Consider the following 27,985-nt stretch of genomic DNA (forward strand, 5'->3'; position numbering starts at 1 on the left):
TGGAATGGCATGAGGGTGGGAAATTGATAACTTTTTTTGGGGTGAACTATGCCTTTAATAAAGTGTAATTGACAGTAAATATACAGGAAAGGGAGACTGTGATGATAAAACTTTGAAATATTGAGGAAAGCCTGAATACAGAGTATTCTTAATCCTGTCACATACCACAATTACATGCGCATGGGCTTTTAATATTGCACTGAAACATTGTAAAACTTATGATAACCTATTCCTGATATACCCCCCTCCCCCAGCCCTTCCTTAGCACATATATATTGTCTAAATTTGAACAATCACATCATTTGTGACATACTGGAATGCCACACTGGAGTAAAATCCACTTTATCTCGTATGCACAATCGCAGTCCTTCTCTTTCCCTTGCTTGGGTGAATTTTCGTCCTCTCAAAATTAGGGTGAGCTCTAACAGAAAATAAAACACATTTTACTTAGTTTTAATATGGGTTGATTCATTGTAGTGTTATTTGTTTTGCTATACTTGAACATTCTCACACACTCGGGCAAAACCAGACAGAAACGCTCAAAGCTTCCTGCTCTCAGGTTCAAGAAAGTCACATGATCAATCGGCGGGAGGCGTATCCTACAAAACTCCAGAGACTTGCATCCTGCTCATCGTTTTCTGTTCTTTCTATTTGTTCTCGTTGGGAGAGAATGCATTCCTATTGGTTGAGGAAGAGGAACAGGACGTAAACACTGTGTAGTCATCATAACGGCATCAGAATGCCTCAATGTTGTTTGCGTATCGGTTTTATATTCAGTAGTTCCATAATGCTTTAAGTACTTCCTTCAATTTGTTTACTATATATCCAAATATGAAATATTTTACATGGTAGCTCCTTGGTTTTTCTTCTTGTATATCCAGTAGGCGGTATCATATTTATGTAGTATGTCACGTTGCATTGTATTTATTTTGCGTAACTTGTTCAGGTCCGTGCTGCTGCCAGGCAACCGCTCAGTGAACAAGCCATACCTCCTGTAGCCACAACCCCACACAGCATCTCGTAGTGGTGTGGAGCGGAGACAGGGCAGAGTTTAGAGGTTGTCTGACAGCTTGACTTTCTATGGGATCTCCTAGAAGCCCCTCCTTCTGTCAGAGTACGACGCAGCAGCGGCAGAGACGCTGACCACCTCCGTGCACTGAGGGAGGAGGTGTGACCGGGGCAAAGTAAGCGTGGACCTTGATCTCAGGAAGGTGAGCCTACAGGAGAAACAACAGCAGAATGAGCCAGAAGGCAGAATATGACATAAAAGCTGGATGAAGTCATTTTTCAACAATCTAAAAATAAATAAATCCTATTGCTTTCTCCTAGTGTCGAAACTTATTTTTTTGTAAAGTTGCTTTGCAATGATTTGTATCGTAAAAAGTGCTATACAAATAAACTTGAATTGAAAGTATAAATGTGTCTGTGTGTATAAACACCCATTATTATAATGGTTAATATAATTGATGTATGCTACAGTGTAAAAACAAATCCTTTATTCATCTTTTTATTGTCTATGTTCTTTAGGTTGCTTATCAGTATGGTACTTACAAGCCATGGGTGAAATGGGTAACTTCCCAGATTTCCAAAATAAATCCTGGGCATCCCATTTAGCAGGAGCATCTGTAACCCTAATGGCCCAATTATTTGGTGTTTTTACAAGTATCTACAATTATGACTGTGTACATAAAGCATTTCAATACCGTATCAGCGAAAAGTAAATGATAGATTGTGTCCAAACAACACAGAACTACTGCAGCAAAATGACAGTAAACCTCAATATTCAACTGGAATGCCCCATTTTCTCAAAGACTGTCCACAGAGAAATTCACAATATCTATATGAAAAAGCTGCAATTTCTAAAACTTTAATAATAGGCACCAATGCAAAAAAAAGGTGTCTTTATCACAAAACCTGGACAGTTGGAGCACCCTCTAGACACGGCCATGTTTGAAACACCTCTCTGGCACCTATTTCAGTAATGTAGGAGCAGCTCCTATCTCTTTGAATGGGGAAACAAAGTTCTCCAAAACCAAGCTTACGATTAAATTTCAGATTTGAAATTACCTATAAAATCTGACGACCGCAGTCACATTAATGTTGTTTCTTATACTCAAATTGGGTAAAAAAAAAAAAAAAGCTTTTTTTTTTTTTTTTCTTTTTTAAGTTAGACCAGCTGATACACATGTGCAATCCTAAGCACGCATCTCGGGACATTAAATTATTCTATCAGCCTTATTTTTCCCGTAAGAGTGGTGCAGCAATTTATAAATGTAAAGTGTGTGGCTTCTGGACTCATTTGCTTCCAGCTATTTTTAGCTGTGTTTTGCTGCCTGATAATGCAAACCGGTGTGTTTTACAATATTATTTTAATGTGCTATCTAAACTATGAACACAATGGTTTGTAGTGCAAACAGTTTTACCGTTTACTGCCCTTTATTATTCTTCTTGCTATTTCCCTACAGCAGGTAGTGAATCAGAAGTCATGCACATTTACAGGAAACAGCCAACTACTGCACTGAAAAATAAAGAGGATAGTATCTGGACTTTCTAACAGCAGCTGCAGTGACACAATGACTTTAGAGATTGTGATTGGCTCTTTTATTTATAAGGCGTTATTGTTCTGCCATATTGCGTGGCGTGCTTTCTCCCATTCATAAGTAATAGAAGTGCACCATCTTTGTACATCTATAGTCTTTGACCAAAGTGAACCTTAACATCTGCCCTGGATAGACAAATCATGTGACCCAACCACTGTGGGAGGGTTTCAGAGAAAATGTGACCCTGGAGCATAAAAGCGTCTTAAAGAGTCTCATGCCTCTGGGGTATATTTGTAGCAATAGCCAAAAATACATTGTATGTATTTTTTTTAGTAATATGCATTGCTGAGAACTTCATTTGGACAACTTTAAAGGTGATTTTCTCAATATTTTGATTTTTTTGCACCCTCAGATTCCAGATATTCAAATAGTTGTATCTCAGCCAAATATTGTCTGATCCTAACGGACCATACATCAATGGAAAGCTTATCTCAATTGTGAAAAACTGACTCTTAAGACTGGTTTTGTGGTCCATGGTCACAAATGAGAAACCGATTCCCTTCTCAAACACCTCTAAAACAACTTACAGATGTTTTGATAAATGAAAATCACCTGGAGACTATTTAAAATGTGTATGAATCTATTCTAACGAGGTTGGAATCTGTATTAAAGCCAAATGGTGGTAAAACACTTTAAGAAGTATTTCCTGTTTCCCAAGCATTCAATATATTTAAGCAAAGTTGTTTTTCTTAAAATAAGTCTCAATTAAAAATCTAAATTTAGAATGAACAGTTAGATACAAAAATATTGAGGAAATGACAATGTATTCAATTAATGTTTGAGGGAACAGCATTTATAGGCAGGCTCTGTATTAAACTGCTCCCAACTGATTTACTACAAAAGTGCAAATATGTGTATAAAAAAAGAAAAGAAAAAGAAAAGCTGGCCCCAACTGCAAGTAACCACAATTGGTATTGCCACAAATAACTGTTCAACAAAACAGGCCAAAGTTTACTCCCAAAATGACACAGCAACAAATGAAACTAAAAATAAGGCCCTTTTTGATATTTCAGTGTAGATGTTACAGATTGTAATGTGATCAGTATGAAACTGAAAAAAAGTCACATAATTAACATTTTCGTGACTGATTATTTTTGCTGTCAAGTACTCATAAGTATTTATACGCTTACTTGCCAGCACTGTAAACAGACACTGCACATTTGAGTTTGCGCATAAGGGACGATCATTTTTGTCTGTATGTGGTCCTTGCATTTGAGACCATGTGTAGGAGTTGTGACATATTTAGTGATTATTTTCCACAGACCCGGATTCGTTTGATGCCTGCACGGGTGACCTGCTGGCAGTCATAGAGCTCAATGCGTTCCAGATGCTGGCAACTCTTGAGATGCTCCAGTGTGATGTCTGTGATCAAGGGGCAGTTGTCCAGCTCCACGACCTGCAGACGCTCCTGACCACACACACTGCTGCTCAGGTGTCTGATTCCATCATCTGTTATCAACTCACAGTGAGACAGACTCTAGAAAACACACACACACACATATATGCCGAAGTGAGCAGGCTACAACGAGTGAGCTTTGAAAAACAAATGGACATGCTTTATAATTCCTTTACAGAAAGCCATAAATAAGCATGGAAGCAATCCTCCCACAGACTCTCTCTCAAACACTCACCAGCGCCTGCAGCCGAGGGCAGTGGATTGAGAGCTGAACCAGAGTGTTATCAGTCACCTGAATGGCATGTACAGACACAGAATATTAATATTAGTATGCTGACTAATCAGGAAGAATAGTTGCAAGGAAACAGACACAGCTCAACTTTGACACAGAATACTTTGGCTTTATAGTAGAGGTAGGTTTTTTCACCTTTTCATTGTAATAAATTAAATACCTTTAGTATATGTAATGATTAATTAGAATATCAAAAATTCATTTAGAAAATAAATAATTTGGATAAATTGTTGACATTTTTCATTGTTTCACTTTTTAATTTGGTTGTAGGCTGCCTTGTGACAACTTACCCATATAAATACAACACCATTCAAAATTTTGGGGTTAATAAGGTTCTCTTTCTTTTATTCGGCAAGGATGCATTAAATTGATCAAAGTGAAAGATACAAAAGATTTCTAATTCAAATAAATCACAATTTCTGAAAATAAAAAAAATATATATATATTAAAGGGTTAGTTCACCCAGATAGCAAAAATTATGTAATTAATAACTTACCCTCATGTTGTTTCAAACCCGTAAGACCTCCGTTTATCTTTGGAACACAGTTTAAGATATTTTAGATTTAGTCCGAGAGCTCTCAGTCCCTACATTGAAGCTGTGTGTACGGTATACTGTCCATGTCCAGAAAGGTAAGAAAAACATCATCAAAGTAGTCCATGTGACATCAGAGGGTCAGTTAGAATTTTGGTGAACTGAATGATTCGTTCGCGAACCGGATATCCAGACTGCTTTGTTTTGAACTCTCTCACACAACAGACACGGAAGAGAAGACAATGCTGAATAAAGTCGTCGTTTTTGCTATTTTTGGACCAAAATGTATTTTCGATGCTTCAAAAAATTCTAACTGACCCTCTGATGTCACATGGACTACTTTGATGATGTTTTTCTTACCTTTCTGGACATGGACAGTATACCGTACACACAGCTTCAATGTAGGTACTGAGAGCTCTCGGACTAAATCTAAAATATCTTAAACTGTGTTCCAAAGATAAACGGAGGTCTTACGGGTTTGAAACAACATGAGGGTAAGTTATTAATTACATAATTTTGCTATCTGGGTGAACTAACCCTTTAATCCGCACAACTTTTTTCAACATTGATATTAGAATGTTTCTTGAGTAATGGCTGCTGAGAATCCAGCTTTGCCATCACACGAATAAATAGAAAAGTGTATTTTAGCGTATTTATTCAAATTCAAATTCAGACTGTATCTGAAAATGCCCCCTATAGGGCACTATTTGAGGGGACAGACGTTTTTAGGGGTGTCCGAAACCATAGTGGACATTCTCGAGTGCACTCATTCAATCTCCCCAATGCAGCGCAAAAAGCTAGAGATAACCCATAATGCACTGTGAGAGTAGCGGACCGAATGAATTCCCATGTCGGTCTCCCTCGCAGCTGAATCATCCATTCATTTTACAACGCACTCATCCACAGCGTAATACAACACCGGTACACATTTATTGTAAATTAACTATTATATTGTTTAACTAGGGTTTATACATAATTTCCGTGACAGAATTCAAGATAAATCCTTTAATCTTACTACTGGAGCTGTCTGTTTCAAATGATGCAAACTATGTAAAAGCGGCAGTCCTTCCGGTACATTCACTCACTCGTTTTCATTCACTCCTTCAAGTGGACTGTATGAGTGGACTAACCTAAGGAACAGTGAATTTGGGTATAGGGGATGATTTCGGATACAGCCTCAGTCTTTATGAACATAAGGAACTTTTTAAAAAACATTTAAAAAATCTTACCAATCCCACACTTTTTAATGATAGACTATATTTATTTTATATTAATATTTACAATATTATCATATATAATAGGAATTTTAAACTCACCAAAATACATTCCTCTAAATCCATCTTCTCCAAATCATGACAATTCTGAAACAGAAGGCATAGTTTGTTTAGGAATCCTCTCATATCAGCAATGTCTTCTAACACAAAGCATGCTCTCTAAATCCAATGCGTTGATGTTTTGTTGTTTTGGGGTGTTTGTTTGATTACTCACTCTGGCAAGAACAGTAAAACCAGCATCAGTCACATGTGAGCAGCGAGCAGCCTCCAGGATCCTGAGGAAAACACATGCAATGTGAATGAAGGACTCTGTGTGGGTACGTGTGCTTATCTGCGTACAGATGAAGAAAGCTTTACTTGAGCCGTTGGCAGTTGAGGCCGAGGGCAGTCAGAGAAGCGTCCGTGATGTTGCTGCAGCCAGACACACAAACCATCTGCAGTTTGTGACAACCACGGCACAAACTCACAAAGCCGTCATCTGTGATTTGCTGCAAGATGGATAAAACATCTTATTTATGTCCAACAAATTTACATTTGTGTATTTGTTTTTCATTAGCAATATTTAACAACAGCATAGTAATAAGTCAAAGCCTTACTGTGCATGATTGCATGTTGATTATCATGAGCTCAGGACAGTGCTTTTGAAGGTGCTTTAGTGCAGTATCATCAAGCTGAAATGGCACATTTAACGATTATTATGTTACACTGTCAATGATTTCCCTCAAAGTGTTTTGGTGCTTGTATAGATGTATGCACCTGGGTGCAGCCTCTCAGAAACAGAGCTTTGAGACTTGTGCAGCCACGGCTGAGAGCCTCGATGCCATCACTTGTGATCTGATCACACCAGGACAGGTTCAGATTCTCCAACATCCGACAGCCCTCACTAGCAGACAGAAAGAGTCAATAAGACAAATCAAATGTTACAAATTTTAATAATTTAGGTTTACCCCAAAATAAAAATTACCCCATGATTTACGCACACTCAAGCCATCCTAGGTGTATATGACTTTCTTTCAGACGAATACAATCAGATTTATATTGAAACATGTCCTGGCTCCAAGCTTTATAATAGCAGTGAATAGCTGTTATTTTTCAATAGTCCAAAAGAAGTTTAATAAAGCGCATCAATCCACCATAAGAAGTGCCTAACTAATCTCCAGGGGGTGAATAAAGGCCTCCTGTAGCGAATCGATGCATTTTCATAAGAAAAATATCCATATTAAAAACTTTACAAACAATCTCTAACTTCTACCAGTCATACACGAGTTCACAATAGAACGCCGTTCCAGCAGATGACATAGGATGTAGGGGTAGCATAAGTCTCATGAGAACCAACGTTTGTTTACAAGGGCAAAGGAAGCAAAGTTTACTTACTTTAGCAAAGGAAAACCAGTCTTCTCTTAGCTTATATCAAAATCCTCTAACATTTTTCTTCACAAATCCTTGTTTTTTTTACTTATAATTCATGTGCAGTGTTTTGTTTTGCTCTCTCCTCTGCACTTCCATGTCTGTCGCTTTTTACCGTCCTATGTCACCCACCAGAACGGTTTTCTTTTATGAACAAGAATGAGATTAGTGTTTATAAAGTTTTTAATATGGATATTTTTCTTACAAAAACAAAACAAAACACTGATTCACTACAGGAGGCCTTTTTCACCCCCCGGAGCCATGTGAGGCCATTTTTTATTATGGATTGATGTGCTTTATTGGACTTCTTTTGGACTATTGAAAAATAACAGCCATTCACTGCTATTATAAAGCTTGGAAGAGACAGGATGTTTTTAAATATTCGGATTCGTCTGAAAGAAGAAAGTCATATACACATAGGATGGCTTGAGGGTGAGTAAATTATGGGGTAATTTTCACTTTTTGGTGAACTATCCCTTTAAACATAATTTATGCATGCACTATCCAAAACTAACAAACACTGCACAAAAAAAAAACTAAATGATGTTATTTAAAAGAAAAAAAAGGAAAAAACTTTTAAACCGCAAACCAGTAGAGTAAATAAACAATCAATAAAACAAAAAAATAATTTTGATTACAACAACAAAAAAATCTTGTTTTTTCAGTTTTAATAAACTAATTGTATGAGGATGAATAAACCACTAAAATTTGTTTCAAAAACATTTAAATAATAATATAATTAATTATTTTAAAATAAGCATATTTAATCAGGCTCCTATATTCATGTTCAGTTGTTTCACTTTAATTGCATATAAAATTACCTATACACTGCCATTACAGTAAAATTACTTAACCTAAACATAGGAGCCTAATAAAAATGTTCATTTTAGATTAAAATTTGAAATGGCACTTAGAGGATTTTGTATCTGAATTCTTCAAATATAAATATTTTCTTTTTAAGATGTAGGAATATAAACAGCTATCATCTCAAATGTCTAACAATGAGTTAATTATTCCTCTTAGTCTGTTTAAATATTCGCTCACGGAATTTCCTGCTTCAACAGCTCATACAGAATAATCTACTACAACTGTGGAAAAGATTCATTAGAAGAAATGTGACAGAGGTGACAGACTCATAATCATTAACAACGCCAAACTCCTGACACAATAAAATCAAACCAGGCTTTGATTTAACACTCCCCAGTTAAGTTTTAAAGACTCCATAAAATCAAAATCACAGTTTTGTGTTTTTTAGTCCATGTGTATTAGTTTTAAGGAAAAACAAGGAATCTTTAACTTTAACTCCTGACAAAATGAAGCAATTTTACGTTCAGGACATCAATTTTCTGTCTAATAAACATCATGCTATTTAACATTAATTACACAATCAAAGCAAAAAACCCAGCCCTAAATTTGGTCTGGAAGACCTTATGACTGCCCCACCTTAAGGCCTTAAGTGCATGATTGGTGATGGACACGCAGGAGGTCAGGTCAAGGTGGCGAAGTTTGGAGCAGAACTTGCTAAGGCTGATGCAGGTGGAGTCTGTGATCTTGGTGCAGCCATTGAGGTTCAGATGTTCAATGTTGCGACAGTTCTGAGCAAAGGTCCTGCCAAATCAAATGAAACCTCTCAGCTGACAATGTTAAACAGAAAAACTACACAATAAAAATGGTAAACATGGTGCCGCCAACAACAACAGCAACAAATAATCCTTACACCATCTAACCAGCCGCAATATGGCATTTCCAGCGACAAGACATTTGTCACAGTGAAAGCTAAACTGCTGCATAATCCAATTAGCTACCTGAAAGATATTTAATATATAATATGCAATTATATGGAAAGGGACCTATAATATTCATAATGGGCGGGGCCATTCAAAATACCACAAATCACAGCTAGTTAACGACAAAAACTGATTTACTGAGATAGCTTTAAAAACATTTTACTTTGACTTGCTTAAATGCAGCCAAATGCTATTTTATATTTAATTTATTTATTGTATGAACTGTGCAAACCTACAGTGCATGTTTTAATTAACAAAAAGTAATGCAGCTCACTTCATGGAGGCATCTCCCACACTGAGGCAGCCCCGAAGACTGAGCTGCCTCAAAAACCCCCCACATCGCTTCGAGATGTTCTCCACGACACGGCCCTAATAGAAAGACACAGAGAGAGAGAGAGCTCAGGCACAGAGGATCAAAGATGACGTTATGGTCCGCAGAAAAACCTACTGACCCAGTGTTAATCCCACACACATAACACCCAAAGACAGACAATTTAATGCACACAGCAACATATTACTGATGAAATACTAAGACATACAAAGCAAAAGCCGATAACACACAAGACTGTATCTGTAATCACAAACCAAACATTTACTTGACAGTTGCTTTTTCACCTCAATATCTGTCTGAAAGTTGAAGAGATCAATCTTCTGCCAGTTACTTCCATCTAATGCAAGAACATTCCATGCCTGTTTATCCACATAGAAAAGGAGAAAGCATTGTTAGAAAACTATTTTAATACTAGATCGTTTCATTTAATTTGAACTAAACAAGCTGTTGAACATACCTTGGATACTTGGGCACACCTACACAAAGTGACTACATCCAGGAAAGAGAAAATCCTGAAATAAAAACAGATTTTTGATTACTTGTTTATTTTTGGTCATTATTCTGTTTTTTCCCCTTCTCTACACACTTCCTGACAGTACATACAGAAGTATGTCAGGCTAATAAAGCTATTTCAATTTGAAAACAAAAAAAATTCAGATTGACAGATCCATAGATATGCAAGTTAGACAAACAGGCAGAATGATAGACAGACCAACAGATAGGAAGACAGACGGACAGATAGATACATAGATATTCACAAAATTCATTAAAACGTAATCTGCCATCTATGGCAATAAGAGTCATTAATTCTGATGGGCTCACCTGAGCAGAAGCTCTTTGGGAAGTTTTTTGTTGATTGGGGCCTCATCACTGTTTGAGAACACCTGGACAATATGACATGACAGATGAACTAAATAATAAAGCCCACACAGCATCAGTTTAGCTCATGCACAATCAATATGCTCAAAGCTGGTTCAGACACGCCTCGGCCTGGTGCAACTTCACTCATAACACTTGCACAAGAAGGACAAATAGCATTAGCGAGTGTCTTAGGTAACACTGCTGCTTTGTGACATCTTCTCAAGCCCTCGCATTCAGGGCACGTCAGCAAGCCGATCCAGTTTGATCTAAACTCCAAGAACAGCAGCCAACTCTAATGTTAAACGGATGACACGGTCAGCTGGTGCCGTTGTGTTAGGACGGGATTACCCTTGACGAACAAAAGCCTAAACACGGCACGTAAAAATAGAGCCATGCTCGGTCCAAAACACACACACAGTACACTTGCAGACACGCACGCAGTCACTCACGCGCGAGCGCGCGCCCACCAACACAAACAGACGCTTAAACACACTGTCATCGCTCAGACAGCCTGCCACCGCCCGTTTTCATTTCCTCGGGCGAAATATCACAGTTCGCTCGATATGAGTTACCTCAAATCTGCTCTTGGTGATGCCGTTCATGTCTGTTGCAGTGTCAATAATAAAGACAGTCCTCGGCAAGCGCTGCGCACAGCGACGTTTGCGCGTTTTGTCAACGCTGGCGATCAAACTATCGTGAAACAGACGCGCAGCTGTAACGTGTGGCCTGCTAGCCGTTCGTGTCTGCGCTGGTAACCGGAGAAATCCCGGGCTGCCCGCCGTCCGTGAACCATCACACAGCCAAAATAACAATAATAACATGGACGGAGCAGACTGCTGCTCTAACCTCTTCTTCTTCTTCTTCTTCTACTAGTGTTTAATGGCGGTTTGGCAGACCAACATAAATGGTGCATTTCCGCCACCTACTGATCTGGAGTGTGGAGTGTACTTGGCTTTGGAAGAGAGAAAAAAAAAAAAAAAAAAAAAAAAAAAAAAAAAAAAAAAAAAAAAAAAAAAAAAAAAAAAAAAAAAAAATTTAAAAAAAAAAAAAAAAAATTAAATTCTATTTACTATTCCTGTTTTATTTAGATATTTAAATAATAATTCATGAATTCTTGATTGTCTTATTCCATTTCCTAGTAATACTTTAATTGAAATTGTATCAACTCCCATCCTTCCTAACTCTTGACTTAACTGTTGTCTCTCCCTTTCATATGCAGCACATTCTAAAAGAATATGCTGCACTGTTTCTAACTCCCCGCAATTGTCACATTTTCCTGTATCATGCTTCCCTATTTTATAAAGACTATAATTTAATGCAGTGTGACCAATTCTTAACCTTGTAATAATGACATCTTTTTTCCTATTTCCATATCTTTTCCTCTCATTTCCAACCCGTTCCTGAATTTGATAAAGATGTCTTCCTTTAGAGTCATTATTCCATATCTTTTGCCATTTTTTACTAATTTCAATTGCTATTAACCTCTTGATTTCTGATTTACTTAATGATACCTTAATTTCTATTTGTGGATGCTTTAATGCTTTCTTTGCCAACTTATCTACCTCCTCATTACCATCCACACCCACATGTGCTGGCACCCAGAGGAAGAATACCAATACCCCTAACTGCCTTGCTCTAAATAAACCTTGCAAAACTTCAAATATTAAATCTTGTCGAGATTCCGATTTTCCACTCATAAGACTAGTGAGAGCAGCCATTGAATCCGTACATATCACAATTCTTGATGGTTGCACTTCTTCAATCCACTGTATTGCTAATATGATAGCTAGTAATTCAGTAGTAAATACTGACACATGATCCGATACTCTTTTTGCAATTTTTATATTAAATGTAGGAATGAATACTGCTGCTGCTGTTCTACAAGACTCTGGATCCTTTGACCCATCTGTAAATACCTGTAATACTGAATAATATTCTCGATTTACATACTGTTCAACTACTAACTTAGTTGGTATGCTTATTTGATTATTTATTTCTTTATGTATTTGTAAGTCAATTAATGGCATAGGATACATCCAAGGGGGAATTGCTGGTATAGGAACAGAAGGGGCTATTAAATATTCTTTCAATCCCAAGCTATTTGCCTCCTTCCCTACTACCCAACCAAAGCTTTCTATTTCTTTGTATTCATACTCCCAACATTCCTTCAAAAGTATTTTTACTGGATGACTTTCCAGATGTCCACATACACCAGACCAGTATCTCATCCTCAATTGAAGTCTGCGTTGTTCCAATGATAATTCTCCTAATTCAACTTGTAATGATACTACCGGAGAAGATCTAAATGCTCCACAACAAATTCGCAATGCCTGATTTTGTATTACTTGTATTTTTTTAAGTAAAGTTTTATTCGCAGAACTGTATACCATACTTCCATAGTCTATATTTGACCTGATCACTGCATAATAAATTCTTTTCAGTGACTGGCAACTTGCTCCCCAGTCCGCACCTGACAAGCATCTTAAGACATTTATTCCTTTTTTACACTTTTCTATCAATTTCTGAATATGAACTCCAAAGTTTAATTTATAATCCATCCACATACCCAGAAATCTCACTACATTGACTTGTTCCAGCTGATTACCATACATTTTAATATTTAACATAGGATTATTTTTCTTATTTGAAAAACAAATTACTTGTGTTTTTACCACAGAAAATCGAAAACCCCAACTATTTGACCATTTCTCCACCTCCTTCACTGCTTTTTGCATTTTATTCTCTACAAACAGCCTATTACGCCCCCTTTTCCACAATGCCCCGTCGTCTGCATACAATGATCTTCCTATTCCAGTCTCAATATTTCTAAATATATCATTAATCATTAAGTTGAAAAGAATAGGGCTGCTCACACTTCCCTGGGGAGTTCCATTCTCAATTGAGAGAATCCTAGAATATGCAGACCCTACTCTAACTTGAATCGTTCTTCCAAACAAAAAACTTGAAATCCAGTTATACATTTTTCCCTCAATTCCCAAACTTTCCAATTTCATTAACAGCCCTTCTTTCCACAACATATCATAAGCCTTTTCAACATCGAAAAAGACTCCCACCAACATTTCTTTATTAACTTGAGCTTTTCGAATTTCCGCCTCCAAACTCAGAATTGAATCCATCGTATTTCGCCCTTTTCTAAATCCGCTTTGACATGCTGACAGCATACCTTTACTCTCCATTTCATACGTCAACCTATTCATAACCATCCGTTCCATAAGTTTGCATAAATTGGATGTCAATGCAATTGGTCTATAACTAACTGGCTGGGAATGGTCTTTTCCAGGTTTAGCGATTGGCACTATTACTCCATGTTTCCAACTCACAGGAATCTTCCCTGAATCCCAAATTTTATTAAAAAGTCTTAAAATTATATTCAATGATCCATCTGACAATTGCTTAATCATCTCATAACAGATTTCATCCTTTCCTGGGGAAGTATGTTTAACCCCTACAAGTGCTCTCTTTAACTCATATAAAGTAAATGTTGAGTCTAACCTACTTCCTGACGGAATCTTCTTTTCATATATATGCTCATTCTCTTTCACTTTCTGTTCCCTATACTTCTTCATATTATCTGTAATATTATCATTACTATGCACCTTTACAAATGCTTCCACTAACATCTCTGCTTTATCACTATCTTTTATCGCTATTTTCCCATGTCCTACTAAAACTGGAATATTAATATTTCTCTGAATCCCTCCCATCTTCCTAATCATGTTCCAAACATCATTTATTTCAATGTCTTCCCCTATTCTATTGCAATATTCTCTCCAGAACATTCTTTTTGCTATTCTTATTTCTCTCCTAACCATAGCCTGAGCTCTCTTAAAAATAATGTAATCAGTAAACAATACAGATTTTCTGGCTTTCTTCATTGCTTTATTTCTTTCCCTCACTGCCTTACTACATTTTTCATTCCACCACGGGACTGCTTTTCTTCTACTTATAGTTTTCGTTTTTCCTATTACTTCCTCTGCCGTATTTCTTAACACTTTAATTACTTTCATACTTAACTCTTCTATTTCTTCAATTTCTCCCATTTCGTTCATATTGTTATTACACAGTTCTTTAAAAAGCTCCCAATTAGCTCCCTTAAATTTCCATCTTGGCATTCTCTCCACCACAGTTTGTACAATATCCACACCAATTTGACACCATATTGGATAGTGATCACTTCCCATTGAACTTTGCTTGCTTACACTCCATTCACATTTTCTAGCTAGATCTTCTGAAACCAGAGTAATATCTAATGCTGAATTACGCCCATTACTCACATCTATTCTTGTTATACTTCCATTATTAATACATACTAACCGTCCCCAATCTAGCATTTCTTCCACTATTAACCCATTATAATCTGTTTTAACACTCCCCCATAATGTATTATGTGCGTTAAAATCACCACACCATACTACCTTCTGACTAGTATTACCTCTTATTTTTTCCACTGCATTCTTACATAGCTTTTCACACGGATTATAAAAATTAATTATTTTTATACTTTGATTCCCTTCCCATACTTCCATCATCAACGCCTCTTGATCCTCACTCACTTCTACATTCCTGTATCCCACCCCTTGTTTTATAAATATTGCTACCCCACCTCCATTACAGTTTTTCCTATCTTTCCTAATTAGTTGATACCCTTGCAAAACAAAATTTAACTGAGGTTTAAACCATGTCTCCTGTATGCATATAATATCTGGTCTTTTATCCATATCAGAGATGAATTTTTTAAACTCTTGTCCATTAGCTATTAAGCTTCTCGCATTCCACTGGAATATTAAAAGCACCATTATGAACCACCACATCCTGCTTGCGTATTTGTTAACTGCATCTTTAATTTTTCATTAATCATTTCCACAGAAATCCCCTCAATCTCTAGATATTTTTCAGCTGCTTTTATTATTATTCTGATTCTTTCAGTCCGGCTTTCTGTTTGCGCAGAACAATTCACCACTTCAGCTATAAAGGTTACAAATGCCACATTATTCTTAATCCCAAAGCTCTCTTTAGTTTTTCCCTGAGCCGTTTCCATCTTTTGTTGAGGAATTCCTTTACCTTTATCCCCTGATTCCAAAGTATTTCCTACTTTCTTCACCGCCTCCGAATATGACAATCCTTCCTTTATTCTTACATTTTGCACTTGAGCTGCATTTTTCCTCACCTCACATCCTCCATACCCCGCACTATGCTCCCCTCCGCAATTACAACACTTGGGATCAACTCCTTGCTCGCATTTGCCATATTCATGCTCTCCACCGCATCTCGCACACCTTTGTTTACCTCTGCATACAGCCGCTACATGTCCAAACTTTTGGCATTTGTAGCATCTTAGTGGAGGGGGTACGTAAAGCCTAACCGAGAAACTCATAAATCCTAAAAAGACTTTACTTGGCAGCTTATCCTCATCAAACTGAATCATCACTGATAGACTATCTCCCCTTTCATTGTTTCTATTACATTTAAGTCTTTTCACACCAATTACTGCGCCTCCCGTAAGACCTTTCTTAATCTTTTCCTCTGTTACATCAGTAGGGATCCCTGTAATTACTCCTTTAACCCATTTCTTTTCTTCTTGAACTGAACAATTCACACCCTGTCCCATGATCGTTTTAATTTCTAGAGCCTTTTTCTGTTGTCTACTGTCCTTACAATATATAATCAATCTACCATCCCTCAACTTCTTCACACTTTCAACCAGTCCTATTTTTTCCTTAATCACTTTAGATAATTTCAGTGGATTAATGACACTGAAAGATCCAGCATCTAATTTCAACAATACCTTAAACTCTTCTTTCCTTCCCCTTGTCACGTGTAATCCATTCTCACTTTCAGTTTCCGATTCATTTCTTCTATTTTTCTTCCTTTTCCGATTTCCTACTGTACTCCATTCACTATCTCCACCTTCCGCGCCAAAATTTTCATCCTCCATTTCCGGATCGCTACCGGATTCTACTCCACTTCCTACCATGCACACTCCAGTCACAGATCAGCTGTCTTCCGCCAGAGTCCAATCCGCGCCCTTGGCCTTGACAGACTTGTCCACCAACCTCTGCTCTAACCTCACTTCCGCCTGCCGAGCTGCCTCTCTGACTACATTTCCGCTCGAGCGCAAATTCCTGCCTGAAGTGAGTGCTGCTTAATCTTTAAACGACGCCAGTAAAATGCCAGAGGTGTCTGGCAAATAAGCATAAAGAATAGCACTGGAGTTGAGAACGCGCTCGTGGGCTCCAGGGATTCAAAAGAGTGGCTGTCGTGACGTCACTTTTGCGGGAAAAACACGCGTGGTGCGTTTGTTTTGGTAATGATGTATGAGGTTGCATAGGTCTGTCGTGGTTAACACCAGTGTTGGGGAAAGTTACTTTTAAAAGTAATGCCTTACAATATTGCGTTACTCCCTAAAAAAGTAACTAAATACGTTACTTAGTTACTTTCACGTTACTTTTTAAATATGAGCAGGGCTTGATTGTTTTTAATATAAGAAGTTCTATTTATAGCAAATGTAAAAGCCCTTCCACACCAAAAAGTGTAATGAATAAACCTCAGGCTGAAGGAAAAGTAAATTCACGTCTGTACAGTAGAACACAGGAGAAGAAGGTTCAACACTCTTCAGCAATAAAAAAAAAAAACAATGAAGCACAATTGTTAGTTTATCTAAAGTCATTTTTTAATTATTAGTATGGTTGAACTGGATCATTAAAGGTCAGCAGCAAAGACACTGTTAATAAAATGGGAATAGATACATTTGTGTTATTTAATATATTTAGTTATAGCAGGTTTGCGTCATATTCTGAGTTTGCATTTCACTGTTTTGATTAATTTTGATGAATACTAAATCTGTTTTGTTTTTTTGTGAGTGGGATGAATTAATGCACATTCACATTTAGTCTAGAACTACAGTAACATGTTCACACAGTGCACACAACGCCTCCATACTTCTGATTTCTCCCAATATGGGAACAGGAGGCTTGTCAGTCAAAAAATGGGAATACAAAGTAACTGGCGTTACTTTTTTGAAAAAATTAATTATATTAAATTAAAATTTAATACGTAAAATTATATTTACGTATTTTTATTTCATTTAAATGTAATTTTTTTTAAAGTCTCTATTAACATAAAATGTTAAACTGTAACCAGTATCCTGAAACCAGTTTAGCTGAGACTGTTAAATCCAGCTTTATAGGTGATTAATAGTTGAATAGTCATAAAATGATTGCTGTCTGTTTGTCTGTCTTCAGCAATGTCATGACGACATGCAAAAAATGTACTTTGGTATAAATATAATAAAAATAAAATAAAATAAAAAAAGCATTGTATTATTAGGCTATATCTGAGAAATGCAACTAAATTCAGTAATACTTCAGTAAGGTACAATATATCTCTCATAGGAGGTGTTATATATATATATATTTTTTACAGCCCTGAAAAATCAGATACACAGTCTGAATTTTATAAAATGCTAATTTCTGTACATGAAAAGGCACTAAATGTGTTTTTGCAATGCAGTAATCCATGTCAACAGCAGAGGGCGAAAGAGAGCCGCATTGCAGGTGACTTCTGATCTTTCATGATTTTCAGTCTAAGAATGGCGCTTGAATATTTTCCCATTACTAATTATTCAGCTATTGTACGGTCTTAAAGTGTCTCCCAGTTAGTCATTATACAGCTACCGCGTTTAGTAGGACCGGCAAGAGATGCAGTTTATGTAGATATGGTCTTGCGAAAAACTTCTTATTTCTGCATGAATTTGAGGCTGGAAAAGGCTGCAGAACTAAGGAGTTTTGTCTTTAAAATGGAAGAAGAGAGGAGCAAAAAAATCACTCCATGAGCAAGATTCCAGAAGGTTCCAAAGAACCCCAGAGTAATATCAGCATAGATCTACAGGCCTCTCTTGCATCGGCTAAGGTTGTCCAGGAGTCCACCATCAGGGAATGAACAAGAAGTGTGTGCATGGCAAGACAGCAAGATGGAAGAAAATAATATTGCTACCAGTTTGCCAAAGACTCAGTGAATGAGCCAGAAGACTATGAAAAGAATGTTTTGTCAACAAATTAACATCAGAAATAGACCGGATTGATATAAAAATAAGAAGCGTATAATCTGACCAAAAAGCCCCAGCTAACGGGACATTCTCAGAATTTTGGCTAACATTCTGGGCAAGGTTCTTTCAAAGTTAAGAACAAACATTATTCCCAGTAGCATAAAATGAACGTTCATTTAAAGTTGTCAGGTCTTTAATAATGTTCTCAAAACATTAGCACAAATTATTGTTATTATACATCATTAATGGAATGCTTTTCTGAAACATTTTAGTTGGATGTTCATTACAACAGGTTTCAAAACGTTCAGAGAACATTCAAAAGTAAAATTTCCATTGCAAAGTGATAAAAAAAAGTAATTGTAGTTCAAATGTATCCACGTTCACAAATGTTCTAGCACTATGTGTGTGCCGGCTTTAAGCTGTAATTGTTTGGCTAATTCCTTGACTAAATAATAAGCTAAGGAATTAAGGATCACACATAGCTCTGTTATTGAAGTAAATAACATTAGAAGCGGTTCAGACACACTCCTGCCACTAACTCACTAAAAACCAAACATACTTGCTAATTCATGCTCACTATCACTTTCTCCAGCATATAAAAGCCTTTAAAATTAAACGAATGTGAATTGGAGTGTGTGTTTGTGGGTGGTTACTGTGTCCTGAGGTTGGCCCCAAGAATTTGGGACACAGACACAGTTGGTTTTGTCCTGCTCTTTCTGAACTGACATGCAGCCAGGCGCGCTATGGTGACAAGACTCGCCTAAATGAAGGGTCCAGTCCTAAACACACACACACACACATTACACGGTGGCAAACTTTCCTCTGTGCCAGGGAAGCACAAGCATTATGAGCCGGACTCCCCACGGCCCTGGAACAATCCCAGTGCTTCGAGTCTCTGTTCTCATGCGGTACTGCACAGGTTCTGAGTCATGACGTATTTACTGACAACGCCGTGCGAGTTTTCGCACGAGCGCACAAGCTGCTCGGTAATGTACCTCTTGGTCAGATAAACCTCCCCTTGCACCTCTGTCACTGCGCCTTTTAGTTCTTTTCTCTCGGCTATCGGGATCATCGGACCTGTCCGTCTGGCGAGCGCAATTCAACTGGGATTTTTCACCTTTCTGACAGAAACACTGTTTCATTATGGGGCGAGCCTGTCACCGAGAGCTCGCGCTCCTGCCGCTGCTGGGATACTTGGCTTGCCTGACGCGCGCGGACGGTGGGGTTTCTCTTGATGATCTGGGTGCGGTAATTTGTTTCACGCGCCTCTGCAATACACATTTACGCGAGGTGATGAATGGACGCGTGCGTGTGTCCGAGCTCCAAAAGATTAGAAAGTTGTTTGCATGGTATATTTGTTCTTAGTGTGTGGTTATAAATCTTTGTCTCTGTGTGTGTGTGTGTGTGTATAGTTGTATTTTCTTTTTAAAGTAATTAGATAGTTTTTAAAGTAATTTTGTGTTGGTTTGTGCTAGTTTCTTTGAATAGATATGTCTACATTAAAAATGTATTACATTTTATTACAGCTTGAATTTTAGTTGTTCTGGTAGCCTACATCAAGTTAAACTAAATGAAAATGAGAAAATCTGAAATAAAATGAGTTTCACTTTCTAAGTATATATATAATGTATATACCGTAAATATAAATGCATAGGTCAGTGACCCTTCTTTGTTCATTCTATTAAGTTATTTAAAAATACTTTCAAAAATCAGTTTATACAGTGACTTGAATACATTTAGTTTGTTTTAATAATTTTATGCAACTTAAAGTAAAAAAAATAAAAGTCTATGGTGTCTTGGGGCTCGTTCAAAGACTGAAATTCTTGAGAAAAAAGAGAAAATGATAGTCTATAATTATCTATTAAATTAATCTTTTTGTTGTTGTTGTAAAATATTACTATTTTTAAATACTTTTGTCAGCCAAATTCAAAATCCGTCTGGCGTAACTAAAATGAAAGAAGCCATTTTGTTGTCATGTGACAAGAAAACTACACAACTGAAAGGACCCCTTTAGATGTTTAACTGTGTCAGTATGAGTTTTAAGAAAAAACACATTCTCATCTTTTTAATGAACTGTTTAGTTGTTAGTGGAGTCAAAATCCTTTAACTAAAGATCTAATTCACTTAATGAATTTCATGTTCATCCACCACAAACCCCTGATATCTTCACATCAGCATAACAGACTCATCAATATGACACTAATGAATTTGTAACAAACGATTGATAGATGACGGGTTGTTTGTGGTGGGTCTGCTTGATTAGTCAGACTTCTGAACATGACTCAGTCTGGATTTACCTCACTGACACCAACCTTCTAACTTTATCTCTTCCAATTCAAATTGATCCAAAATGATGATGTCAGCTGATGTGTATTTATTAGACATGGAGGCATGAGCCGTTATTCTATTATGAGGGGGGGGGAAATGCTGCATGTTTGGGGACGTGCATGTAACCTCGGTTTCATTTTGATCTATAATTAGCTCAATTTCAGATTTCTACACAGGAACTGACTCACTGAATCTGCTATTTTATTTCCTCTATGTGAGACTGTGACAAACTAATGTTGTTATTAAGGAGCTGTCCTTATGTAAGATTTGATAGGATGCTGTCTGATGTGTGTTTATATGTGTCTACAATATAGTCTGTCAGAATGGGGCTTGTGATAAAAATGGATTCCTTCACCTTCACACTGACAAAAAAATGCTGCAAAATACACTTTATACAGTAACCGCCCTCACTTGACCCTGCTGTTAAAAATTGCCCTTTGCCATACAAAGCTCTTTGGTGCTGTAATTCATAGCATTCATACCACCTGTAGATATCATATCAACTTACTGTGGCTTTATCCTCGCATTCTCCTAATTTCCCAATGTCCTTCTCATTTCCCCTGTTTGAGGTAATGTATTCTCACTAATGTAATGCAAAATGCGCATTCTAGGAGTAACACTGGATAATTTTTTTTCCCAGTCTCTCCATTAGGACACGTGTTTTTACTGGAGTTGGAGAGTTTTCCAAAAGGTGGACAGGAGAAAGGGTTCGAGGCAGCAACACATGCCTGTATGGCTCAAGGGGCCCAGGTGGCATCCAGGGCCGACCTGCATCACGCAGTGTTGGAATGTGCCTTCTCAGCCTGCTCGCGTGGTTGGCTCTCCGGACCGAGTGTTGGGTAAGAACATTAATTACCTGAAGAACAGATGCTGTCAATCAAAGTGTTGTTTCATTGTACGGGCATTGTGCTTTTTTTGAGGCACAATAATGAGCTCGCTTGCTTGGGTATATCTGTGATTGCAAGAGAGAATCCTACCTGTGAATTCAGCCAGAACATTCCTATTTACACCTCAGGCCCTGAGAGAAATGGACCTGAGCTGCTGTAAGGGAACACATCAGCACCTTCCATGTGTTCATTTTCTGTGCTGCTCCGTTGCTGAGGTGTATTACTTTACCACTATGCACAAATCCCAAAATAATTATCACATCCAAAATGTGGTCCGAAACCATTCTTTCTTTTTCAAAAAAAAAAAAAAAAAAAAAAAAAAAAAAAATATATATATATATATATATATATATATATATATATATATATATATATATTCAAGTTTATTTGTATAGCGCTTTTTACAATACAAATCGTTACAAAGCAATTGAATTGAATTGAATTGAATTGAATTGAATATATATATATATATATATATATATATATATATATATATAGTGGGCCCAAAAAGTATTAGTAAAGAAATACAAAAATTGTGTATTGCATTGCCTTGAATAACAAAAAGCATTATATTTTTTATATAGTAATAAATAATATATATTATAATAATATATAATAATATTTACTGCATGAAATACAGTGGGGGTTACATTTTATTGTTTTTTATTGTAACACATATTATAAATTTTGGTACATATTATGTATAAGTTTTGGCCAATAAGCTTTCTTTCACATTTAAAAAAAAAAAAGTCTCTTATGTTCATCAAGGCTGCATATTTAAAATACAGTAAAATAGTGATACTGTGAAATGTTATTACAATGTTAAATATATTTAATTTCTCATTCTATTTTAAAACTTAATTAATTCCTGTGATTGCAAATGAGAATTTTCAGCATAATTACGCCAATTTTCAGTGTCTCATGGTCTTTCAGAAATCATTTTAATATGCTGATTTGATGATTAAGAAATATTGAATTATTATCAACAAAAGCGGTGCTTAATTCCTTAATTGGAAGCAGCTTTTATGATGCAAAGAAAGTTCAAAAGAACAGCTTATTTGTAATATAGAAATTTTGGCCTTACTGTCACTTCTGATTATCCATGCTTAGTGATTAATTAATATTACCGAACCTAAACTTTTGAACAATAATATATATTCACTTACATTTATGCTTGCAATGGGGTAAGAAAAATAAGCTTAATTCAATATTGTTTGTTCTAAGTTGTACACTTCTTTCCAATAAGTCTGGAATACAAAATTCAAAGCATTCTGTTGTTATCAAGTATGGATTTGTGAATGTCTGAGGCCTTTGTTGAATATCACTTGCATCTGCAAGTTTTTTCCAAAAGGAGTGGCCTTCCCTTCAGAACAACCTATAGATTACATATGGATTTCTCGGTCGTGAAACATAAATTGCACATCAATGACATACATGTGAAAATCTACAATCTACCTCTGTGCAGCTGAGCCTTAATAACTAAACTTTGACACTGGGTGTTTCCTAGTAACTTAACACTGTCCCAGGAGAGTCCAGTCTGGTAAGGATTCAAGTCGTCTGGTTGTGGTTTGAGCCCCCCTCTGCACCCACTCAGACATACCCACATGCTCATAATTCTGATTAAGAACTCACAGCTGAGTGTTAAAAAGTGAGGTAAGCAACTTACTTCCCTCACAAACATTTGGAGGAAGGTCTCTAAAAGATTTGGGACGAAACATTCTTGGTTATAGACATGCACAGTATATTCTGGAACCTTGACTGACTTCTTGAATAGTTCTGTTTGAAGCCATTGTAAAATGAGTATAAATGCAAATGTCACATTCTATATTATTGTGGCACGTGCTATATTGCTTGGAAACTGCAAACATCCTACAGTTAAAGTAATGAACAATATCAGTTGGTGGAAGAGCTATTTATTCTGGTGATTAATAGTACTTTTTATTTGTTCACCTGTTTGGTATCTTTAATGATTAAATGTTTTTCTAAATGTTGTTTAATTGTTGATCAATTGTTGTATATTATGAGTTACTTGTGGTTTATTGCATATTTGAATCACTCTTGCATTTTTTGTTCTAACAGACACACAATCAGAGAGTGGTACTGGCCGACACAAGCTTTAAAAACATATACACGCACGACAGAAAACAGACCTGTGATGTAAATTTATACAAACACTGGAGACATAGCAATGTGATGGGGATATACTGCATAGAGTGTGTGTGTTGAAATAGGACATGAGATGACTATGTAAATCGAATTCAACAGTGACATCATGTCTGTTGCCTTTATAATGGGAAAGACAAAAAGAATTTGAGAAATAATTCCTCTAATTTACTTTCAGGACTACAGTGTGCAGCGGCGTCCCGGGCAGTTTGAGGCCAGTTGATGTGCAGTTGGAGAATTTCACTAGGGACACTGAGAGACTGGGCGTGTTCTGCGTGAAAGATAGCGGTCAGTTTTAAATCTGAAACTGGAGAAGGGGACTGTGTTTTTTCACTTATGAGGGCTCATGAAGGACTATTTCATGTAACACATACCTAAAAACTTTGGCCTGTTTCATACCGCATGTGAAAACAGAAGAGCAAAAGCATATGTGTTAGCTACAGCGCCAACACAGAGGAGTTTCTAAACTTTTAATACCAAGGACCCCCAAATATGATCATCCTGTGAGAGACTTCTTTCATTAAATAAAAAATAAACAAATAAAGGTAAAATCCAGACTATTTCAAATATTAAGTTCATAGCTGGGATTTGGAGTAATTGCCATTTGGATTTAAATGTGCTTCCCATCTTCAAGTTAATTATATTTCCCCTAATAAAAAAGGAATATTTTAAAAATCAGTTAATTTCAAAATATAGTTCAAATCTATTAACAAGTTTCCTGACATATCGCTTGAGACTTACTGATTAAAAAATTATAATTAAACTTTATTTGGAGTACTACTTTGTGCACAATGCATTTTTATTTATATTAAGCCTAAAATGTGTTTTATTGTCATTATTGATGAGGATTGCATGATCTTTGAATAATATCGATCTGTAATGCAAGATATTTAAAGTGTACACATATGCTTGCAATAGTTCCACTTTAGCACAATCAAATACTTCAGTACATCTTTAGTTCAGCACTACTTCTGCAAAAAGTGCATTAAGTACAAAATTAGTTGTTTCAATTTTGCAGACTTTAAGTATACCAGTTTAGTACACTAAATGTACAATTGCAAGGTATTTTTTATTAAGCACTTAAATCTGTAAATATATTAGTAGTATACTTAGCATTTTTAGTATATTTATTTTTCATTACCATCACATTGGTAAAGATTCTCAGCAGCCAACCTCCTACAACCATTTTATAATTGATGATGTTAATAAAGGGATTATCCAGTATATTACTATTATATATTATATAGCTGTCACTATAGAATGCTGTCACAGTGTGTCAACAAAACTGGCATTTATTGACATTTTTCTTTTATAATTTATGACACGCTCTTCACCTTTCATCAATCAGATGCTCCATGTGGCCAGCCACCTTCATTCCCACACTCACATCTGCAGGGGAAAACTGGTCTGGACCTCGGGGATGAACTTCTGTATACCTGTGACCCAGGATATAAACTTCCCAATGGAGATACGGGCTTCAGCCTGCTTTGCGACAGTTGTGGAGAATGGTACGGAATGGTGCAGCATTGCCTGAAAGGTGAGCTGGGAACACAAAGATCAGATTTAAAAATAAAAGCAGTCATGTTGAATATGAGACAGAGGCTCCAAGATTCATAATTCTCTAGGTTCATAGGGTTTATTTGGCGTTTGGGTGTAGCTGCGTATTCTTCAATAAGTTTTATTTGTTGCAGATGATCCTGAAGGCCACATCGACTATGAAGATAAGTTCACAGATGGGCATCTCCTTGAAAATCTGAGGGAGGAGCATCATATTTCTTTGAATCCAGGAGGAACGCAGTCCACTGTTCATGAAGTAGAAGAATCCTTTCCTGAGCCAGAGCCAGAGCCTGAGCAGACAGTCATGTCTGAAGAGGAGAAGGAGAATGATGGAGATTCAATATCAGTCACTGAACCTCCAGTGTCTCAACTCAGTCAGAAGCACATGTTCTGGTTTCCTTCAGAGGCTTTCCAGGAAGAGAAGGAGCAGCCGGGTATCACCACTGATTTCTCCTCTGTTAAAAACCCCAATGAAGATGAGAGTCACATGACGGTCAAAACAACCAACAGCCAGTCAGTTCCTGATATTATCGCTGAGGAAAGTGACCATTCTCCCACTGATGAACCTACCCGTCCCAGTGATGGTGGCTCAGACAATTCCTGGTTAGATGGATACCCTGTTCCTCAAGATGAAGATAAAGCTGGAGGTGAGTCCACAGGGGAGGCAGGGCCAGAACAAGATGTAGAGTCAGAAACAGAGACCTTGACTGGCCACTCTGAAGTTGAGGTGTTTGAGGATGTAAACAAAAACCCTGTGGAAGAAGACACCGGGGGTTTGATTGACAACCCTGAAGAGGACGAAGATGGAGAAATAAAAAATCCAAAGGACACAATCCACATGAAAGGAGATGAGGAGGAGCTCGGTAAAGGCACAACAAGACTTGAAAAGGAAGAGTCTGTTGTAACACCTTATGAGGAAACAACTGAAGGACTTTCAAAAGATGAAATGGTGAAAGAAACGTACACACCAGAGGAAACGGATTCTGATGGATCCAAAACATTGGGGTTTGATGGTGTTACTGACAGTCCAAATGGTGTGGAGGTGAAGCCTACCACCTTCATTACTCAGATCACACCCAGTCCAGATGATATTGCTGTACACAAGCGGCCCACGCCGTACACACCAGCTTCCGCTCCTGAAAACGTGAGCACTAGTCAAGGCGGCCTGGGCCCTGAGAACACATCCACACCTTCTGGGATGGTACATCTGGATGGTCCACCTGATTATATCACCAGCATGCCCACACCCGTCATCAAGGATCCATGGGAAACCTTCGATGACCACTTCCTGGAGCACATACCTGGTCACGTCCCAACTGAAAACCCTGAAAATCAGAGCTTGATGGAAAGAGGTGGAGATCACAGCCTCGATCAACAGGAGCGGGCTGGAGAGGGTGCTTGTGCTGAAGACCCCTGTCATGGTTCAGGCCGTGGGCCAATGATCGCAGCCATTATCGTTGGCATCGTAGCAGCAGTGGTGGGTGTGGTCTTGGGGGTATGGTATTATAAAAAGAGGCAACAAAAGAGCTCTCACTACCAGCTCAATGGAACTAACAGGCAAACGCAGTGCATTGAGTTACAACAGACTGTGTGAAAGTCACACAGATCCTCATAAAGCCACACAGCTTACTCAGTCATCCATACAAAGCCATTTATGTGTGAACATTACAGTCTACGTCCACTGGGGCTCAGCTAAATTTAGAGTAGAAAAAGTGCGAAATCTATCTTTCTATCTACATGTATCTATCGTTATACCATTTTTCTAATTTTGTAGTAAAATTACAGTTATATTAATTTCTTAAATATTTTAATTCACTTAAATTTCCTTCAAATTCAAGAATTGCATTGGAAAATAATCTTAATTCAATTCTGAATGCCACACAACCCTGACTTTCACGCTAACACAAAGAGTGTCTCTGTTTAACACTCCTTTATCGCACAAGGTTGGATTGTTTAGTGCTTACTTAGATAGTATTTCTGTTTTACAATGTTTTCTTTTTCTTTATGTTTCCATTGTATTGTGGATAATTGATGGATCATGAATCTGATGTCTTCTCTTGCTTTGGACGGACTGGTGGTCGGTGCATGTGTATATGGGGTGCCCATCTGTCCAGATTTGTACATGTTTATAGCTTTGTCCATTAGTGAGTAAGCGTGTATAAGAGAATCATTGTGACTTTAGCCAGTTTTGGTTTTGAAAGAGAGCAGTCAGTTCAAAAGAGAGTGTGGTTGAACTGTGTGCGCAATTGAGAGTTTCTAGCTTGCAGACAGGTGATACATTCTGGTCAGGTGAATTCTGATTGGCTTTCAGCTCTTACAGTCCCAGAGCAGGCAGAATAAATAGCTTTCTTCCCTAAGTTTAGAATACAATGAGCATTTGTTCATTTCAAACTGTTTTCCTATAAATAAGTGAGTTTCTTGGGGTTGAGCTCAGGACTCAGAAAGATTCACACTCACAGACAGGTGAAGCATTCTTCTCAGAGGAACAAAGGGTGGATTCTGATT

At 37.2% G+C, this 27,985-nt stretch overlaps 2 protein-coding genes across 4 annotated transcripts; one reads left to right on the forward strand and one right to left on the reverse strand.

The window, feature by feature from the left end:
* Positions 1–31: 31 nt before the first annotated feature.
* On the reverse strand, positions 32–16,695 carry fbxl2 (F-box and leucine-rich repeat protein 2). The gene is made up of 15 exons (XM_059556357.1): positions 16,567–16,695; positions 11,053–11,326; positions 10,442–10,503; positions 10,077–10,131; positions 9,904–9,978; positions 9,563–9,657; positions 8,945–9,109; positions 6,851–6,977; positions 6,691–6,765; positions 6,452–6,582; positions 6,309–6,369; positions 6,137–6,181; positions 4,232–4,288; positions 3,865–4,077; positions 32–1,217 (listed from the first exon to the last, which is right to left on the reverse strand). Exons 2-15 carry the CDS (start codon positions 11,299–11,301, stop codon positions 1,110–1,112), a joined length of 1,518 nt encoding a protein of 505 aa, XP_059412340.1. The 5' UTR covers positions 11,302–11,326; positions 16,567–16,695; the 3' UTR covers positions 32–1,109.
* On the forward strand, positions 16,557–27,939 carry susd5 (sushi domain containing 5). Of its 3 annotated transcripts, none has more exons than XM_059556355.1 (5): positions 16,557–16,632; positions 21,514–21,712; positions 24,102–24,211; positions 25,272–25,460; positions 25,615–27,939. In XM_059556355.1, exons 2-5 carry the CDS (start codon positions 21,606–21,608, stop codon positions 27,072–27,074), a joined length of 1,866 nt encoding a protein of 621 aa, XP_059412338.1. In that variant the 5' UTR covers positions 16,557–16,632; positions 21,514–21,605; the 3' UTR covers positions 27,075–27,939. The 3 variants fall into 3 exon arrangements, with proteins under 3 accessions (XP_059412338.1, XP_059412337.1, XP_059412336.1); XM_059556354.1 differs by lacking the exon at positions 16,557–16,632 and adding an exon at positions 16,656–16,791; XM_059556353.1 differs by lacking the exon at positions 16,557–16,632 and adding an exon at positions 19,664–19,764.
* The last annotated feature ends 46 nt before the right edge of the window (positions 27,940–27,985 follow it).

Source organism: Carassius carassius, chromosome 8 (genome assembly GCF_963082965.1).
Source record: "Carassius carassius chromosome 8, fCarCar2.1, whole genome shotgun sequence".
Lineage (NCBI taxonomy): Eukaryota > Metazoa > Chordata > Actinopteri > Cypriniformes > Cyprinidae > Carassius > Carassius carassius.